This window comes from Amphiprion ocellaris, chromosome 9, assembly GCF_022539595.1.
Source record: "Amphiprion ocellaris isolate individual 3 ecotype Okinawa chromosome 9, ASM2253959v1, whole genome shotgun sequence".
NCBI lineage: Eukaryota > Metazoa > Chordata > Actinopteri > Pomacentridae > Amphiprion > Amphiprion ocellaris.
Genome location: NC_072774.1, coordinates 34642586 through 34663996, shown reverse-complemented (window position 1 = coordinate 34663996; position 21411 = coordinate 34642586). Strand labels below are relative to the sequence as shown.

Here is a 21411-nt window from a genome sequence, read left to right as displayed (position 1 = left end):
AATGTCAGCAAGACCAAGGAGCTGATTGTGGACTACAGCAAGAAGCAGCAGAGGACATACCATCCACTCAGGATCAGCGGGGCAGAGGTGAACAGAGTGGAGAGCTTCAAGTACCTAAGTGTTACCATCACGCAGGGCCTGATGTGGCCCTGTCACACCAACACTGGTGAAGAAAGCTCGGCAACGTCTCTACCACCTCAGACACCTCAGGGACTTTAAGCTCCCCCTCAAGGTGCTCATGAACTTCTGCACCTGCACCATTGAGAGTGTTTTGGCTGGGAGTATCTCCATCTGGATGGGCAGCAGCACCCAGCAGTACTTCTTGGCCCTGAGGAGGGTGGTCCGCTCAGCTGAGTGGACCATCAGAACCCAACTTGCAGGACATTTACAACAAACGCTGCAGGTTAAAGGCCAGGAAGATTGCGAGTGAGCCCACCCACCCCAGCCACAGACAGTTCTCTCTGCTGCTGTCAGGGGGCGTTATCGCTGCCTGAAGGCAAACACAGAGAAGATGAGGAGGAGCTCCTTCCCACAGGCTGTCTGCATGCTGAACCTGGAAAAATAGACTCAGCAGACAATCTACATGCAACCTATTTTCAATATTCAATATCCCGTTCACTTTCGCCTTGTATATATACATTATTGCACTACTTCACTTTGATTTATATATTTTGTTCATATCTGTCTATCTATGTATCTATCTATCTATAATGCATATGTATATACTGTATATATATATGTGTGTATATATATATATATATATATATATATATATATATATATATATAGAGAGAGAGAGAGAGAGAGAGAGAGAGAGAGAGAGAGAGAGAGAGAGAGAGAGAGAGAGAGAGAGAGAGAGAGAGAGAGAGAGAGAGAGAGAGAGAGAGAGAGAGAGAGAGGGAGGGAGAGAGAGAGAGAGAGAGGGAGAGAGAGGGGGAGGGGGAGGGGGAGAGAGATAAAAGTGGTGGATGCGATTAAAAAAATTAATCTAATTAATTACAGCCTTTGTAATTAATTAATCACAATAATTGCAGTTTTGTCAAATAACAATATTTGACACAATAAGTGAAGTTTTTCAATTCAAATAAAATTGTGGTTGACATGGGGCTGGGCAATAAATCGATTTTATCGATTAATTTGACTTTGTACTTAATGCTGATTTGTTTTAAAGAAAATCGATTTTCTCATCAACACCCGCCACCAACGCCTCCCTGCTGGGCTCCCGTAGTTCAGAGTGCGTGTCCACTAGATGCGATTTTCCCACATGGCAACGCACTGCATCTGAAAATTGCACGGACGGCGGGTGGTCACTAACGGACCACAGCATTACAATGAGGAGAGTGCAATTAATTGCGTTATTATTTTTAATGAGTTATTTTCGCTGTAATTATTTAATCGAAATTAACGCGTTAAAGTCCCAGCCCAAAATAAAAAAAAAAAAAAAAATATATATATATATATATATATATATATATATATATATATATATAATTACAGCAAAAATAACACGATAAAAATAATAACGCAATTAATTGCACTCTCCTCAGTTCCCTCATTTCTGGCACACCGGTAACTCTGATGAACACTCCAGCCCAGTAGGTGGCGGTAATGAACCTAAAGTCTGTTCGCAGCCGCGAAGAAGACGCACAGGAAGCACTGAGTGAAGTCAGGCACTGGTGAACAGTGAAGGAAGACGAGATTGAGGTTGTTGGGCAGAAAGTTTTCTTTTAAAAATCTTCCCGATGGCGGCTTGGATAAAAGCCTGGTTGTGTGCAAATTACACAACAAAGAGGTTTCTGATCTCTGCATCACTTCATTCCATGTTTTTTTTCTGTCTGTTTTAGTCCCATGATCCACACAGGAGTTAGTACTGATTCATAACCATTGTTTCTGATGACTGCAGCGATGCGTCTTGGCTGCTCTCCACCAGCTTCTGACATTGTTCTGCTGTCACAGCAGTCCATTCCTGTTCACTCATTCTAACTAATCTGCTTTGTTTTTGGGCTTGTGGTTCTCCATTTTGCGTTTGATGATTTTCCACAGGTTTTCAGTTGGATTTAGATCTGGTGATTGAGCAGGCCAAGGCATGGTTCCAATGTTCTCCCTCCAGGCTTTAACTGACCTTGCCGTGTGGCAAGGGGCATAGTCTTGTTGGAAAATCTAGTCATTGGAGGCAGGAAAGAGTTTTCCAGCTGATGGAAAAAGACTGTTTTCAAGAGTAGCCCCAAACATGACCTGGTTCATTGGCCCTGTTCCACCCAGACTGAAACTACCCCAGATGTTCACTGATCCACCCCCATGTTTTACTGTAGGCCCAGACAGTCTGGTTTGTAGGCTTCTCCAGGCTTCTTCCTAACCAGTAAGTTGGCTGGAGTGGGCATCAACTGAAAACTGGATTCATCCCTGAAGAGAACCTTAGCCCAATCATCAACAGTCCAATCCTTGTGATCCCAGCAAAGAGTAACTGGGTTTTCCTCTGCCTTTCCTTGATGATGGGCATCTTCCTGCCCTGTGGGATTTCAGACCAGCTTCAACAAGTCCGTTTCCAACTGTCCTTACCCGTCAAATGACATTTCTCGATGGTGCCCACTCATTTTTAAAGTCACTGGATGTCTGAGGACAATTCCTGACACAGGAATGGATGAGTGACGGTCATCTGGAGGGTAGAAAGACGTTTCCTGCCGAGACCAGTTAGCAGTTTGGTAGTACCATGTTGGACTTGTTTTTTCTTGGTGTAATGAACAGCTGTCTTGGAGAGCTTCAGTTTTTTCACTACCTGTCTCTCAGTCACGCCAACTTCCAGCAGTGCGTGATGGCTGCCTTTGTGGCTTCACATAACTCTTTAGGCGTTATGTGAGAGCTGACAACTTCTGAGTTGTGTTACGGCTTGAATGTCAGCAGGAAATAAGTTTTTATGTATGTATGTATGTATGTATGTATGTATGTATGTATGTATGTATGTATGTATGTATGTATGTATGTATGTATGTATGTATGTATGTATGTATGTATGTATGTATGTATGTATGTATGTATGTATGTATGTATGTATGTATGTATGTATGTATGTATGTATGTATGTGTACATATATATGTATGTGTATGTATATATTACATATTTCTTGTGTGTTTTATCTCGTTCTTATTGTTTCGGTTTTGGAGCAGGTGCACAATACATTTCACTGCGAATTATACTAAATATAATTGTGTTTGTGACAAATAAATGTCTTGAATTTTGAATCTTTGAATTAAAACATTGCACTGGCATTGTACTAGTACCAAAAACTCATTAACATTATACCCATCCTTTGTTCTTTAGGGATGTCAATTGGCTCGTTCATTGTGCTGTATTTGCTAAAAGAAATAAATGAAATGAAAGCCAATCCTTATTTCTTAAAATGAATGGTAAATATATGATTATTATGTCATTTCTGACATAGTATTCACAGTGTTCTTCAGTATTTGCACAAGATGCAGGGCTGAGAAGTTAAGGGACCCACCGGCCTCTTAGAGAGGATAACATAATGTTGAAGAAATTCATTGTCAAAGTATTCACATGGCTTTTACCTGAGAAATAAATTTGTAAGAACTTTAATTTTGTAAGAAAAGTTGATCCTGGTTCACACATACCAGTACATTAAAACAAATCATAAAATCCATTATCTATTGATGGGGATTCTAATTCAGACCCGTCAGGGTCTTTCCCTAAAATGAGGGACTTGGAATGTCTATTGTAAAATGAAAACATCACACATTTCTGTAAAGGGCCCTCCACCATTTAACACATTAATGTTAATTTATTAGACATAGTAAGCCTCAGTCTGTGAAAACAGTTGAAACAAGCATTGTCAAGTCTGAAACCCAAACCCAAAACCCAAACCCACAGGTGAGTGGAATTTTGAAAAACTTGAACATTTACATGGATTGAGATCTAACTAAATGATGCTTTTGAGTTGCATTATGGTATTGAAAGCTTGGGGTATCAAAACTTCTGGCATGTTTCTGGAGTTTGATCAAGTTGATTTATTAGTGTCATTTTGGGGTTAAGACATGCAATACAAAGTTATAGTGTCTTGACTGATTCTAGAGTAAATATGTAGAAATAACTACAGTTTATCAGTCACTCAGTATGCCACATCCTGTGTTTACAGACTGTCTGCCTCATCTGTTGTCAAACTTTATTTCTTTGGGTTATTTTTTGTTGGTGTACAAGTATACTGCTGTTATACAAGGGGATGTGAACAATTAAAAGTGATTATTAGAACAGTTTTGTTTGTGTTCTCTTGAAATATAATTGTATTTCTCCCTGTGACTCATGTTAGGCCAAGCGTCTGAAGAGACAGGAGCGGTTTGCCAGAGAGGGCCTGACATGGCAGAAGATAGTCCATTTCTGCACTGAGGAACAAGACAAAGCCAAGCAGCAGGCTGCCGCTCAGGAACTGAAGAGTCTCCTTCTGGCTACCAAAGAGATTGGTAATTAAGTCTTCAGCATCAAATCCATTGTCATGTGTTTCCATGTGTTTGTGTTTCACTGATGAAAACACTGTTAAGCTGCGTGTCCACTAGATGCGTTTTTTACACATGTAAAGGCGGCGCATTTGAAAATCGTCTCCACTACGTGTCACATTACAGTGCTTTCAGCTTGAGCGTCTGGCAGATGCGGCGGACCAACATGACGGCTCGGCCACAAACTTTCTCTTTTATTTCGAAAACACTTGAACAAAAAGTGTTTTTGAAAGCATTTGAGGTGAGAAATAACCTGTTCATTAGCTGAATCTGTTCTCGTTTTAGTTTAACTACGGCTAGTTTAGACGTTTGATGAAAGTTTTCTGATGCGTCGGACCTCTGCACACCACATCAAATTTGCAGCCGGTCCAGCATGCGGTGCATTTCAAGCTGCGATCCAGTGTGTCTCCCCGTAGTGAGCCGCAGCTAATTTGCATAAAGTAGACTCGACTTCTACTTAATGCAAATTCGATGTGGCGTGTGGAGGTCCGTTGTATCGCGAAATTTCCTTCAAATGTCTAAACTAAAAACGCATCTAGTGGACACTAGGGCTGGACCCGGATATCCGAATATTTATTTTGAGATCCGAATATTTGGATTTGGGTAACCTTATCTTTTTTATAACCTCTGGCACTCCACCACTTACCTTTGTACAATGTCTTGCCATTCATTCAACTTGAACTACTTGAATTTCAATAAAAAACAACAGAAAAATTGGGGCGTTCTAAAACTTTTGACCGGTAGTGTATACATTTACAAAAGATTGTCAGGAAACATGTATAACTAGTATTCTTTCAATTGGAAATTTAGCCACAGCTTTTGATAGAGCAGCAAAGAAATTTTAATGGTACAGTCTAGTAAATCTCTAGTTTAATTTGGCATGGATTTTAAACATTTTCTTAGCGATTGGTGCAGTCAAGTCCAATTTATTTTTTGCAAACACTTTCTCAAATGCACTAAAGTAATACAGTTGAACTTACCTGTACAGTACACTGCCGTCAACCCCTTGATGCCGGTCGTCACAAATTCATATCATACCACTTTCATTCAGACTGCAGCTGAGATAGCGTATGCATTCTCCCAATGCTGGCTTGTGCATATTCGATACATACCTTGGAACCTTTTGCAAGCGCTGGTTTCTCATGGGACCGGTGTGGTACCTAATTATTATATATCTTTATTATTATTGTTATTATTATTATTATTATTATTATTATTATTATTAGTAGTAGTAGTAGTAGTAGTAGTAGTAGTAGTATTAGTATTAGTATTATTATTATATATCTGTTCTATGTGTAATAGACAAATGAACACTCTCCTCTTAATTTAACATCAGCTGGAAAGCAAAAACACAAATAATTAATTTTTTTTATGTAATTGTAAATAAATTCAGGCATCAAGAGGTTAATGTCATTTGTGTTTCCAAGTAATTGTAAGTGCTCGCTGTCATCAGTAGGACATGGTTACATGGTCTGAGGCAGGAGAATACACACTTCTCAGTCATTAGAAATGCTAGTTTATAGCTTAAAAAGGATGGCTGCATGAGGATTTTTGGCACAGACTGGATGTCCATACAATGAAGGAGGAAGATTTAGAGCTATCATCTAATTTGAAAATGCTTAACAGCAACAAAAATATGTGAATTGAAGTTGTAGAGCTATGTGTTTAGTAGCATGATGAACATGCTGTACTCTTTCCTCTGTGACTTCCAATTCTAGCTAAACTTCATGAGTCAATCCTTATCAAAGCCTGTGATGATTTGCATTTAGTTTTTTGCCTCTTCCTTCATGGCCGTATTTTTTGCTTTTCATTGACGGATTAAGACAAACTTTATTTGTTGTGGTGGTGCTTTCCACTCCTTTATGCTTTATGCCAAAGGCTCAACCTGTGACTGGTGCATGCAAATAAAAATTTGCTCTTAAGCATACTTTTGAGAGGATGAAACCAGCCGTTCTGTTCGGTTACGTACAACAACGAGTCTGATGCTTTTAGACCATTTTAATTGGCTTAAATCCTTTTCATCTGTTTTCACTTTCCCTTCCCTCTCCAACCATCTTCCCTCTGTTCTCCCTCTGTCCCTCTGACATTTTTTCCTTTAATTGGACAATTACTCTGTATCCTTTCTTGTTAAGTGCTGTTCTGGTTAAGCATGAATTGTTTGGATTTTTATTTAAATGAGGTACAGGAGCCTTAAACAGGGAGCTCATGGTGCAGCCTTTGCTGCTCAGAGCTGCTGTTTCTTTTCTGGGACTATATATTGTGCACAGCTTAGATTTAATGGCCATATAAAACAGCACTGCTATCTAGGTACCACTAATGATAATAGAAAAGGTGAAGGTGACTGTTGCAGCAATCCTAATAATCATCATCATTAAAATGATGACTAGTACATCAATTTTAACTGTCCTTTCTGTGGAAATTTCTCATAGCTGCTGTAGTCAGGGTGAGGCTTTTCCATTTGGCAAGGTAGACAACTAGCTGGAACCAACAACTAAGAGTATCCAGCCAACAACAGGTTTTTTGCATCTTTGTCCTTGCTGTTTTGTTACTTCTTTCAAATTCTCAGTGAATTGTAGATGAATGTAGTCCATTAATGAGTTTTTAACATGAGCCCTCGATGTAAGTTAACATCACTCACAGAGACAGAATTTTACTGAATGTATTTAATAGTGGTAATGCAACGGGTCAGGCAGCTAAATAAACCTCTGTACAATAAATGTTGTGTAGTGTATGATTCCTAGGCTGCACACAGGTCATTGAATAAGACTGTGCTTTAAACAGTAATCCGTTCAGTTGTTCATTAGTCCTTTCAAATGATTGTTTAGTTGTTGTTTGTTCATGGTATAGTACATCTTGCCATATTTCATTCCTCATTTCTATGTTTGATTACAGCATTTGACTAAATGTACTTAGTGACTTTCCACAGCACGGTATGTGAACTGAGTACTTCCTCCACCACTGCTTTAGACCAAAATTTTTAGTACCCGTAAAGATGAGCGAAAGACATGAATGAGGCATGAGACTACATAAATGTGTTTTTCTAGAGTCTACACATTATTAATTTTTCCTTCACTGTGCCACTGAAGTCCTCACATAATAGTTTCATTGTGTTGTGTTTCTTTTAACAGTGGGTACTGAACATGGTCAGGAAGCTATTGAAAGTGCAGCTGTCTTTCTGTTTGAGACATTCCACAACAAAGACCATGTGGGCAGAGAGGAGACCTGGGCCATTAAACAGATGTTCGGCCCCTTTCCATCATCAGCAGCTGAAGCCTCCTGTGCCTGTGTGGCCCGGCTGGTGGCTCCACTTGCGAGTTCCCAAATTGAAGACTTTATCCAGACCCACAGCTCCCGTCACAACCCCCAACGAGAATCTGGTTTTGGATGCAACATTACCTTTTCATATGATTGCTACACACTGGACCCACTGGAGGACCTCACCTGCTCTGGTGTCTATGATGAGAGTGTGAGCCTAGACTTTATCAATTTCCTCAACAGCCAACAGAGTGGGAAAAAGGTAACCAGTGAGGAAGATATGCCCAGCTCAGAGAGATCACTGAGCTCTGGGGATGGATCAGTCCTTCAAACAGAAGTGGAGAGATATCTGGATAGGGGGAACATGATTTCATCCAACCCAGAGGAGCTGTGCACTTCCCTATTTGAGATGCTGGCCTCAAACAGGAGTGATGATGAGCTGCAGAATGAGGTATGTGCCAAAAGGAAATGCAGCCTAATATACAGACTAGTTACAATTTAAAGGAAAAACCAGTATCTTTATAAGGTGCTGGTCCACCATGTGCTGCCAGAATGATTTTAATGCACCATGGCACTGATTCTCTAAATCTCTGGAACTTTGTTGGCATGATTGAGCACCATTCTTCCAGTACATAATCCTCAGTTTGGCCTTTGGTGAGATGACTGATTTTTTTGATGGGTGAAATTGATAATGTTTGAATGAGTTTTTCACAAAGAAATGTACCCCAAATAGCTGAGTTACACCTGAAAATTTGAGCTACAGAGAGTACAAGGCTGGTTCTTTTCTAACCTCCACAGCTGGTGTGACGTAAGTGTAAATACCCATGATTCTATTTAAATGTCAAGCGAATTTAAGCGAATTTTTGAAAGGTAGGCAAAAAAAAAAAAAAAATCAAATGGGAATGAGGTTTTGTTTTCATTAACTGATTGGGAACAAATAAATTAGGCAATGTAGTGTTATGAGAAGGTGGTGTTGTAAACTGTAATATCCCTGGCTGTTATGTACAGAGCAGAAGAGTTCATATACAAATCAGTTGGTTGCCAACTGCTAAAAAAAAAAAAAAAAAAAACCTCAAAAAAGAAGAAACAAGCACATCTTTGGCCACTTACAAAAGAAAAGTAGATAGATGTATTAAAGAATTGTTATTATTTGGACAAAATGGAATGATTCTTTTATGTCAGCTGGTATTGCCCATGTTTTAAGCATGTTTTTTTCTGTTAGGGAAAGACGATGGAAGAAGTCAAAACAGATTCTTGCCACGTTTACATGAAGTTTTTTAATTCGGAATTATTAATTCGGAATTAACTCATTCGGAATTAAAGTTCTGTGCCTCGCGTTTACATGGAAATATTAATTCCGAATTAAGGTTTACATGGACCGCACGTTTATCCCCTTCCTTAATTCCGCTGTAACGCTTGGGCGTTGGAAAGGATTCTGATTGGACAGGGAGTGGACGTGACGTATCCCTGTTTACCAGAATAAAACAAACTCCATTTGCCACGGCATTTCTTTTCCCCAACAACATGGAGGAACAACTAATAAGCATGGTTTTCGCTTTGCTTTTTATTGTCGTTTTGAAACAGCAACTCGACAATGGCGTACTACTTCTGTTGCGTCACTTGAGAAGGAGAAGAGAGATAGAATACCGGAGGCAGACAACCAAGCTGCGTACGTCATCGCTACGTCATCGCCATGTCATCGCTATGTCATCGCTACGTGAGGAGCCAAGCATGCGCAGAATGACCGGAACTAACTAAAGCGGAATTAACTGTATACATGAATAGAACGTAAACAGGAATCAGTTTATTCGGAATTAATATCGGAATAAACCAGGTAGTTTATTAGGAATTAAGTTTATTAGGATTTAACTTTTTAATTTGGAATTAAGTGTTTACAAGGAGATTTTAAAGCGGAATTAACTTTAATTCCGAATTAAAGAGGAATTAAAGGTCTGATGTAAACGTGGCAAATGAGTCAGGCCAGGCAAATTTTCGCTATATCAGAACTTATTTTAAAAAGGTGTTTCAGTATCACATTAGTCACATTATTTTTGAAAAAGTGTAAAACCACTTGAAGTAAGCTAGAATTTTTAAGCTAGAAAGTTTTAACATTTTTCTGCAGTTTTAATCTTTTCTAATGTGACGCTAAACAATTTTGCATTAAAATACATTATGCAATCCTGGTTAGTGTCTGATCATTAGTTTGAGAAAGTTTTAGGGTCTAAAAAAAAAAAATTCACGCCTGACCATCTCATAGTTTCTGATTTTTTTTCTTTCTGTGCATATGTATATTGTTAAGTAAAACGTGAAATTTTGGTCACAGATGTTGTAACTTTCTGAGTAAAGAGGGGAGGGATCATGACAATTTTTGCATCATTTTCTTTGTGCCCTCTGTGGTGCAATGTTTGAAATGCCATAACCATAGACAGTCTATGGCCATAACTTAAAAAATAATGTAGCTAGTGTCCTGAAACCTTGCAGGCTCATTGATATTTTCAAATGGTCTTCAACGATACATCCCTGCTCTGATGGAATAAATCAAACCATTTTTATGATGGTGCAAATTTGGTAAAAAATGTGAATGTTTTTTTTCTATTTTGATGTGAGGCCAAAAAAATAACTTAAAAAAACAAAACAAAACCAATTCATCTTCTTAGGGAGAAACATAGTGATGTTACAGTTGGTGGAATATCAAAACAGAAAAAAAAATTGGTGATTTTTTGACCAAATTTTCACCATCATATAACTGGTTTGTATTGTTCTATGAAACCAGGGTTGTACCATTGAATAGCATGTGTACATATCAATGAGCCTGCACAATTTCAGGACTCTTGCTACATTATTCCTGGAGTTCTGACACTTCAAATATTGCTCCACAGATTGGTGCGAACAAAGCAGTGCAACCCCACCCCTCTTTAGGAATTTTAATTAAAAAGCTAATGTTAGCTGTGATGCTCAATTTTACACATCTTCAACTCAATCAATATTGAACACTTCATCACACTAAATTCAAAACTGTCAAATTGAAGATGATCAGGTGTGGGGCGTTTGGTGAATTGAGGCAGAATGACACAATAGTAGGTGACATAGACATTCCCTATCTGACTCTGGAAAGATATTAAAGGAAGGGGGTTTCCACTGCTATCTGACAATTCCAAATGAAGTTTGTACAGACAGTAAATCCATCTTAATGAATTATACAGCTTCAGCAGAGAGATGAGTAATTGTTTAATGGGATGACCACAGCAGGTCAGAGTCCTGTCATCTCTGGTAGGACAGTCCATAAACAGTCAAAGTGGGAAGAGTGTTTTCTGGTATCACATGATTAATGTCCCTGGAGATTATGAACAAAGAATTAGGCTTCAGAGTCTGAAGTGTTGTGGAGTGGATGATGTCAAGTAGCCGACATGTGAAACAACCCTTGGTATGTATTATGACTTTAGCTCCACTGCTAACACATCCATGTGTGGGCCACGGAAACACTTCTTCATAATGGTGCCATTTGTTGTTAATAGTTAATATCACCCTCAGATTTATTCATGACTACCCAAACTATCTGTCCACTGTCAAAGGTAATGATAGAATCTGGAGTTTTTCCCTGTTGTCATATCTCTATGAAACAGTACAGTCAGGGTAGTCCCCTTGACTGCACACCACGGCTCTTAGTCCATTATTGTCCAGTTCTTTCACATTGCCCATGATGATTGAAGCAAGAAACCGATTGCATCTCTTCTTCTCCATCACGCTCTTAAATGATAGCTCTGTTGTTAGAGTTTACCCACTTTACCATACCACCACCACTTAAGGGGGCATATCTACTTCTTATGAAGACCTAACAGTTATCAGTAGGCAGTGCCAGACCCATTTCAACTTGAACCTTAAAAATGAGAAGTCAGCTGTCATCATGGAATTTCTGTGACATAAAGTTTGACATATCCCAATGATACTTCAAATATCTTGGGCCTCCTATTGATTCTATAACCTTGACTTTCAACAGCAGTTGTTTTACATTTTAGCCAGATACTGGATTTCTCATGTCCTGGATATTAGACCAAGTCATCTTTGGCCTTTACCTGCAGACCTCTTAGACATTTCTAACTTCCAGCATGGATTTGACCTTCACTCGAAATAACAGCTCCTTGGAAATATTAGCAGCTCAACATGCATACATAAAATGAGGTCAAATTTTAGGCCAGCATTTATAAGAAACCTATTTCTTTACATTGTACATGATGGCATTATAGAACATCATTATCATACTTTGGGGAGAAAATGAATACAATAAAGAAAACTAATGATTTCTTTGTAATTGTAAAAAAATAAATAAAAAAAAAAACCAACTTGACAATTATTGAGGATTGCTGTTGTTTAACAGTTGCCTATTCTTTCGATAACATGCAAAACAAATGTGTACTGGCTGGTCTGCTGATACTTTCTTAGCTTTTCAATTGGGTTTTAAAATTTAATTTTTTTTTTGTCTTAGTTTCTTTGAGAGTTATTTGCATCACACAGATCTGTGGAGTTAACACCAGATTCATCAAAACCAGTCTTAAGTTTCATGGACACAACTAGACGAAACTAAACTCAACATAGATGGTTGCTCAGCATAGTAATGGATGTAAATGTTTGATGGCACATCTGTATGTTGGGAGATGAGCACTGCCTTTAAAATTATAATCCACCTGAATAAACTAGCAGTGCTAGTGCAACATTCATATCTACAGGACTTTCAGCGTGGTACGTTGCTAGCCTTGAGAATGTTGTTTTCCATAGCAAAGAGGATTTTGAAAACGGTAACATGAATATAGCAGGACAGGAGGACAAAGCTGCCTACAGTGAATGGCCAGTGGCAGACTGATGCCGCAAGTAGTTGAGCAGATGAAGTCAACAAAATCCTAATATATGTTGCATAATAGGCAATTAGATAATGGAAAATTGTATCTGTTGGAGCCAAAAATACTTTATTTTGTTTTGATTGTTGTGAGCGGCGGTATGACTCTGTGTGGGTGTGGCTTTAGTAGTCACTAAGGTTGTCCGCTGTAGAGGGTGGTTCACTTATATACCTGCTAATGGGTGAATAAAGGCAGGTGTGCAGTTTGGGAACGAAGTGAAACAGTTTTTGACCGTGTGTAAACACCATGTCAGGCAGGTTGATGTTTTCAGTTTTTATTTTTGGTTTATTAGAAACTGAATGTGTGAACTGAATGGCAATTTACCTGCAACTGCTGTAAATAAATGGAGCATCATATCCAAACGAGCAAGACAGCATTTTAATTTGAAGACACACGTCAGACTAAGCAGACCTAACTGCACCTCGCACTGACTACAGGTAAAGTCACTACAGTATCTACTCTAGTGACGCTTTACTGGAACTTTGAAATTGTATTTGTGCTGGTTGATGAAATGCTGTCCTGTTAGTTTTGATACGTTTAACCAAATCAGAGCACACAGAATGCTACTACATACTTCTATTCATCCTATTTCTTTGGTCAGTAGTGAAATCATCTATAAATTATAGCATGCCTGTTCCACTGGCTGCCATACCTGCCCAAGCCATAACAGAAGCACTGCCATGTTTGACACACCTCCTTTGATATCTCTCTAGTAGGTATTTGTTTTTTTCAAGCCTTCACTTTCATATTCAGCTGTTTACTCCTCATATTCACACATTCTCACATATTCACTTCAATGTAGATTCCACTATTACATGTCCAACTTTAATAAATTGCAGAAGCATAGAGCCTTAAGGACATCATATCCAAATTCTTGACTGTATATGTAAAATTTGTATATGTGTGAGAGGAAGCTATGAAAGTCAGCATCTTGCTAAAATGTTTTCAGGCTGGAGAAAATAGTGGAGGAGCCAAGATATTTTGCTGAATGTTTTGGGCTTTTTTCAGTATAGTGATTAAAAACAACCACTGGTAAAGTCTTGCTTGCGTCTGCATTCACTCATACAAAATGACACTCCAATATACTAAAAAATACTGCTTGGATATAGAGATGCAGAGCCAAGGGTGTCTTAATTCTTTTCTTCTGCATTTTTTTCTATTTTTTTATCTATTATCTATTTTTGTCTGTTTTTCTTATACTCCTAGGCTCTTATGTTGTCCTTGTAGCTACACAACAGTATCTCAACAGTATACCACCCTCCCCACTACCATCCTCTCTCCCACCAACCCCCTTCTATCCCCCTCTCTCTACTTTCTATTAATACAACACAGAGATGGATTGAACAACTTCTACTGGTACAGTTTGCTCCACTGTTTCTCACGTAGTTGACATTTGGAGGAGAACTCTCCCACTGACATCTTTAGATGTGTGTGCATGCACATGTGTATGTGTGAGGTAAAAAGTGAAAGTGCACCTGCAGGCTCTCTATGATTCTACCTCTGTGTGACTCTAAAGTCAACAGTAAAGTTTAAAGGCTCTGCACTTAGTGCCATTAAAGCTAACAATAGAGAGAACCTGCTTATTTTTTCTCATTGGTGACCCTGGATTGTTGACATTTTGTGGTAGTTGCTGAGTCCAGGAGTGGAGTGGTGGAATGGGAAGTCATTTGGTTATATATGGTAGTTGTCTGTGAGGGCATCATAGGCTCAGCAGTTAAACTTATTTACATATATATATATATATATATATATATATATATATATTATATATATATATATATATATATATATATATATACGTATATATATGTATATATATACGTATATACGTATATATATATTAGACAAATATAACCCACATGACACAAATTACAGTTTTTAAAAGATAATTTATTGAAGATTCATTGAAAACCTGTTTCATCCCAGTGAAAAAGTAATTTCCTCCCTAAACCTAATAACTGGTTTGGTCACCCTTGGCAGCAGCAACTGCAGTTAATCGTTGTGATCAATGTTTTACATTGCCATGGAGTTTAGGTCTACTCTTCTCTGTAGAATAGTTTTAATTCGGCCACATTAGATGATTTTTGAACATGAAAAGCCAAAGGAGCACATTCCTTCATTTTTTGATAATCGACTAACAAAAATAACGATGCCAATAATCTAAAAATGACAAATTTCGATGTCAGTAATTGGTGAGGTTGATAGTTGGTCAACCCCTATTCACATCAGCTGTCAGCTCTGTTCCTCTGTTGACCTGAATGTCTGAGACATATGGCCGCAGGACATGATGATACAAGTACAGGCAATCATCGAACTTTGGCCTGAGGTCCTCTAGTACCGTATACACTTATAAGGCACCAAAACAAGTCAACAGAGCCAACAGAATACCACTCAGATTCAGATCAGACAGATCGTTCCTCCCAATCACTCCCCTCCAGGTTTCTCCATCATAACCCATGTGAGCATAGAAGGCCCCCAGGAGAACTATGGAGTCCAAGGTGTAACCACTTCCAGGTCCCCAGAGTGTCCAAGAGTGTCCAGGGTACTTTGAGCTGTTGTTCGATGCATAAGCGAAGATAACAAAGTATTTCCCTTCATGAGACACTGTTGCAGCTCCAGCATGGTGTCGCTCAGCCGTGGGATTTGAGTAACTCCACAACCACCCTGGGCAACTCCAGAAAAGGAGAAAGCCCAACTCCTCTGCAGGAATTTGTTCCAGAGCCTTTGCTGTGCGTGAATGTGACCCCAATTATGTCTAGCTGGTACCACTTCACCTCTGTTTTTTGGGTCTGTGCCTGCCTAAGTCCCATGGAACAGGACTCCACCACCAGAGGATTGCTGGTGAGGTCCCCTTCCATGCCTGTCTTTAGGAGAGTGCCCCGGTCTCCCTCTTTCAGACAAGGTCTTGTGCCAAGTCATAGGAGTTCTGTGAATCATTCTTAGTGTATTCACTAGTGGAATATAATGACCCGTAACTTAGAGCATCCCATAACCTGAACCTGTAGAATCAGTTAGGGCTACATTGTGTACGTCTTGCTTTTCAATATATTTTATAAACAAGACTATTTCAGATATATGTCACTGAAAAAGTGACACCTGGGCAGATGGAGCATGCCTCTGAAAAGTGAAATGCTACTTCTCTTTGGTGAGGGTGCTGTTGATTCACTGCAGCTATTCAACTCCACAGTAGACAAAACACCTACAGACTGCAGTATTCATACCAATGTGGATTTGAAACGCTGTGGTAGCATTGTCTCTCCTGTTGGTGTCTTTACATGCACCCTTCAGTTACTGCCGCTAATCTGTAATTGGGATTCATAAGTAAACATGACTTTTTCTATGATCGGCTATGAAATGCTGTCTTAGTCCACATCAAGTGTTTGGTTTTCTCTCTAGAGAAGTGGTTTAGAAAGGCTACTCATCCTATAAGACTGTGACTAGATACTGTTCTTTTAACAGGACTTTTGATGATTAGAGTCTTGTTTTCTTTATTTAGTAAATTTAGTATCGTGAAAAGTTGCTTTTTTATCTCTTAGTGAGCAAAGTTTGATGCATTAGTCATCTGACGATGTGTTCACTTTTGGTCTGCTTTTATTGCAACTGTTCCTGCTTCCACAAGCTTTTTAAAGTACCATGCACTGCCCCATTTGAAGTCAACAATGGCTGCAGGTTGAGTGGGTGGACTAAATTCACCAGAGTGTCATCTGAATACTGCTTCAATGGAAGGATACAACTCAAGGTTTTGTTCAAAGGAACAGGGTCAGTGACACACATTTGCTTGAATATGATTGGTGACCTAGAAATAAAACAGAATATGAAAGCTGTTCATTTTACATATCAGAATGTTTATTAAATATTTATAAATACTAAAACTTTCCAGGTTTACTTGACAATATGACAGATTATTGATATGTTCGCAGACTTTTGAAGCTCACTGTACATAAATATAAACATAAATGTAGCATCATAAATCATTTTTGGCATCCCAATACTGTGGGCTTTACCAAGTTAACTCAATAATAACTAAGAGGTTATTCCTATTGAGTTCACCAAATTGTTTGGTCAAAAGCTATTTAGAGTTCGTTCTGAACTGTAGAGATGTTGTGACATTCAGATATGACAGACATATAAGTAGCTAATAGCCCGCACCTGGGGACCTGCTAATGAGCAGAAATATCTTTAGTAGTCATCGATTTCCTGTTTGAAAATAATATTGGCCTTCCTTTTTCATATTGTCTGCTTGAGAGTCCACAAAGGATGTTAAAGTGAAATGCATTTTTTTTCTAAATATGTTGTTCCGTTATTTATTTTTTTAATTTTTTTTATTTTGTCATCCCTTATTAATCCCACGAGGGGAAATTCTGATTTTCGCACATCTCCCCAATTGGGGGAGTCAGAGCGACGGGTCAGCCACGGTACAGCGCCCCTGGAGCAGGAAGGGTTAAGGGCCTTGCTCAAGGGCCCAACAGTGGCCACATCGGGGCTAAATGTACATGTTACATTCAGTATTTTCTTCAAATGAATCTAAAGTGTATTTTCTCCTGTATAAGTTAACTCAGGATGATATAGAACTGCCTAGTGGTGATTCCATTCCAAAAGTGCTTTTGTTGTTCCATTTATCTGCCGAAAAAATTGAGAAGGTAAGGTGGAATAGAAAGCAGCAGAGGGCACAGACATTTCCACTCTTGAACTGTTGCTTAACACGTGGAGTTTTTACACAGTTAATGCTGTGTAACTGGGCTTGCTTGTAGGATGGTGACTGCACAGAAACCATCTGAAGGGAAAAGTCTGTCTCTCAGTCGTTGTGAAACCCACACCTAATCAGTCAACTCTAAGGGCAGAATTCATGAGAGTTCATAAAAAAATATCCCTTTAACCCTTTGATGCACAACATGGGTCAAAAGTGACCCAAATCCAATGGAAAATGGGTATCTCCTGACCCACACTACGCATCAAAGGGTTAAGCATGTGAAACCTTATACCCAACTCCCCACTCCTCACCTAATCTCCAACGGACTCCATATAGTACGCTCAAGTCCAATGAAACAGATATTCAGTGGAACTGATAGACGTTTCAGACAGATATAAAAGAGACCACGAGGGAAACAAAGGTAGCCACAACAAAGACGATGGGTAACCTGACATCAAAGTGCGTCTGCTGTTTTTGTTCCCTGCTGTGCTGACTATTGCCTTCCCAACAGAGGACTGGTTGAAAGAGCAAGCCATGCCTCCATCCTAAAACCAAGCCTTAAGGGAGTGCAGAAAACAATACTTCATTGTTTTACAGGTTCGAATTACACTTCCTGGGCCTTTACACCTACAATTTACCAATTAGAAAGCACAAACTTTTTCATCCCCTCCACTTCTGTCTCACAGTTATATTGACAGCTGTCTGTACAGCCTTTGCTTGGGTAAGCCTTAACTGTGCGCTGTTGTTGCTGTGACCAAGATTTGTTGTAGTTGTTTTTCTGTGCAAGTGCCAGGTGGCTGTGTCTGGGAGGCTAAGCAGCAGAGCATATTCTGCACCAGGCGGATGGTAATTACCAGGTGTTCAGCCTTGGCAGTAGTAGCATGTTTGGGGATGTTGGTGAGCCATAGGGTGTGTGTATGTATTTGGATGTGTGCAAGGTGATGTGTTTGCTGCTGTTTTAGATGGCTATATTTCTGGCTTATGGCCACTGATTTTCACCCCCCTCCATTCCTCCCTCCAGCTGTTTGAGCTGCTCGGCCCAGAGGGGCTGGAGATGATCTCCACCCTCCTCCAGCGAAGGGCAACCATCGTTGACTCTCTCCTCTCGATCCCACCCGACAGGACTGGCTACCCACCAGGTGAGACAGCCCCATGGCAACCAGGTTATTTCCATGGTAACACTGACTACACTTAGATGGACTTTTCGAAATAGTCATGAATAACAGATTTTAACATATGCAGATTAAAAAAACACAAGGAAAGAGGTTAATCTGAACTATAAAGATGCAAACCAATGGTTCACCATGAGTGCATTTCTAGCGATCATTTGTCTATAATCAGTTTTCATACTGTCACACAGCATGTAAGAAAAATTTACTGTTAGCATAACAGCAGACCTACTTGAATTGCTGAATTAAAGATGTGGGTGGCAATTGTGTGGGACTGTGAACAGTACTAATGAAACAGTCTGCAGAATTGATGGTAAATACAGTTTTAGCCATGGTTACAAAATTTACATATGCTAATTTATACATATATATGTATATACTTACCAATTCATATTTCTTCTTCTATGCAGTGCTGCAGTTTTTTTTAAACTTATTTTAAAAATTGAATTTTTCACACAAAATAGCCACATGCACACAGTGGTAATTTGTGCTCCTGACAGATTAGAAAGAAACATCTGGTCTCCGAATTCCTCTGCAGTACTTAAAAATCTGAATGAAAATAAAATTTGAAAATAAGCACTTGCTTTAATGTGTTGGAAAACATGGCAAGCAGTGAAATGACTAATAATAAAATTCCTTTTCTGAAATGGCAAGAGGAAAAGGCAATGTTGTGGTTGAAAAATTGTACAAATTAAGTTGCAGTGTTGGCAGATAAGCCTTTAAATCGAATAATGGAGGAGGATTACCTCCACATTCTTCAGGAAAACTTAGAATCATCAGCCCCTGGTTAGGTTTTGAATGCAGTTGGGTGTTCCAACAGGACAATAACCCCCAAAACACATGTCATAAGTGGTAAGGGAATAGTTAAATCAGGCTAGAATTAATGTTTTAGTCAGGTTTTCCCAAAATCTTGACATAAACCCCATTAAAGGCTAAAACTTGCAGATCTGTAGTTATTGTGGGAATACATTCATTAAATTAGTTTCTTACCTTGTTATGTCTATCTTGCTGTTCTTCATATCTGATTGAGAGTGGTGATCGCAATAGCATTTGCACCTGACACTGCACTTTTATTCTTCTGCCAATCTATTTTAAGATATTGTCATGACCAAGACAAAGCTATGAAGCATCTTTATCTCTGTAGATCTCACCAATTCTTTGATGCTGTAATCAGCTCTCGTCTTTCACAGCTCAAGAGCCTGCAAGATTACAGTGTCCCCTCTGCTATGACTTGTATAGCTCAGACCTGCCATTATTCTCTATGATCAGACTTTGTGATGAGTCACATTTAACTTGGACACATATGTGAAGACCATGACGTGAGATTGACATTATCTGATAATGTCCAGTGATTTATAAATTTGATGCTGGTAGTTGGTTATTTTAATGTAATGCAAATCCACAATGTGTTTAATTACGAACATGGGAAAAAAAAAGAACTTGTTCACTTTGATGAAGACAGAGACAGCTGGAAATATTAATCTTGAGTGTCTTGGGTGAATTTCAGCTGAAATGTATTGCTATGGAATAGGTTATTTTTTTTGTTTATTTTTGAAAGTTCATATCGAACATTTCAGCATAAAAAAGAACAACAAAAGACAATGCATAAGTTGTTCAAAAAGGAGTGGGAAGAAGTCAAAGCTTATCTAATCCCACCCCTTCTCCTAACACAAGGATTGCAAAAATACTACCATTTATAAACAATAATAATAATAATAATAATAATAATAATAATAATACTAACAACAATAATAATAGTGTACATGATTGAGAATAAATATGCAGAAATATGTCTGTTTACATTATATGGGACTAAACACATACACATTGCAGCTCGATTACCTACCGTTAGGTTCTGTCTAAGTTTTTTGCTGTTAAGAGGCAGTTCTCCCTCCCAACAGTCATCAAGTGCGACCCAAAGGAAAATTATTGAGTTTCTCTCTGTAATGTTGTACGGTTTTGACCTAACCTTATATAGAGAGATGACTTTTGGTGTGATTTGGTGCTTTATAAATAATATAGAATTGCACATGGTAGCTTTCCGATATCTAAACACAGAGATCAGATACAGTCACCAAAGGATTCAGAACCATTTGTTCTTCCTGCAATGATAGAACCATGCATTGCAAATAAAATACTTTGAAATCGCTTTGTGGGGGGGCGGCGCGGCGCACTCTGAACTACGGGAGCCCGGCGGGAAGGCGTTGGTGGCGGATGTTGATGAGAAAATCGATTTTCATTAAAACAAATCGACATTAAGGACAAAGTCGAATTAATCGATAAAATCGATTTATCGCCCAGTCCTATTGTTTTGTAATAGTTGTGTAGTGCAGGGTAACACAGCTGATTTTATAAGACAACAGATGAGCTGATTGGGACACAGATTAAGAAAGATTCTCAGAGTTTTTCAATAGCTTTCTCCTGTTTTGACATAAGTTTAGACCCACTGAGTGCCATGGGTGCTCTGTCTGCTTCATGTGCAAATAGGCAACATAATGCAAAATTAGTAATATGACCAAATGCGATATTAAGACTTTGTCAAAGGCTTCTTATTTGTCATCATCAACACTTGAAAGCAAATTTTGTTTCATTCTGTTTCCAAACCTGAGTTTTTAAACATAGGCAAGATAGCATGGATTCTGACTTTACTGTTAAAACATAAGGTCACACAGATTTTACTTGGATTAAAAGACTTAGACTTTAGATTTCAGAGTTTATGTTACTTAGTGTATTTTGTGAGTAACTGATTCTATGGGAAATTTATAAATAGCATAAGACTGTCCAATGACTTATGTTGTAAGCATCACCCACATCCAGCGTGAATTAGAATATCAACAATTTAGTGAAATTAAGAAATACAGATAACAGCATAAATTAAACTCCTACTTCCTATTACCGC

At 38.7% G+C, this 21411-nt stretch overlaps 1 protein-coding gene across 3 annotated transcripts in view; it reads left to right on the top strand.

Moving 5' to 3' along the window:
• ascc3 (activating signal cointegrator 1 complex subunit 3) overlaps positions 1 to 21411 on the top strand; it is a 245403-nt gene that overhangs the window by 8238 nt on the left and 215754 nt on the right. For all 3 annotated transcript variants that reach the window (XM_023266526.3, XM_035946542.2, XM_055013994.1), the window contains exons 3-5: positions 4323 to 4473; positions 7635 to 8212; positions 18365 to 18482. In XM_023266526.3, the coding sequence (XP_023122294.2) occupies positions 4323 to 4473; positions 7635 to 8212; positions 18365 to 18482 (847 nt within the window). The remainder of the gene's footprint in view (positions 1 to 4322; positions 4474 to 7634; positions 8213 to 18364; positions 18483 to 21411) is intronic.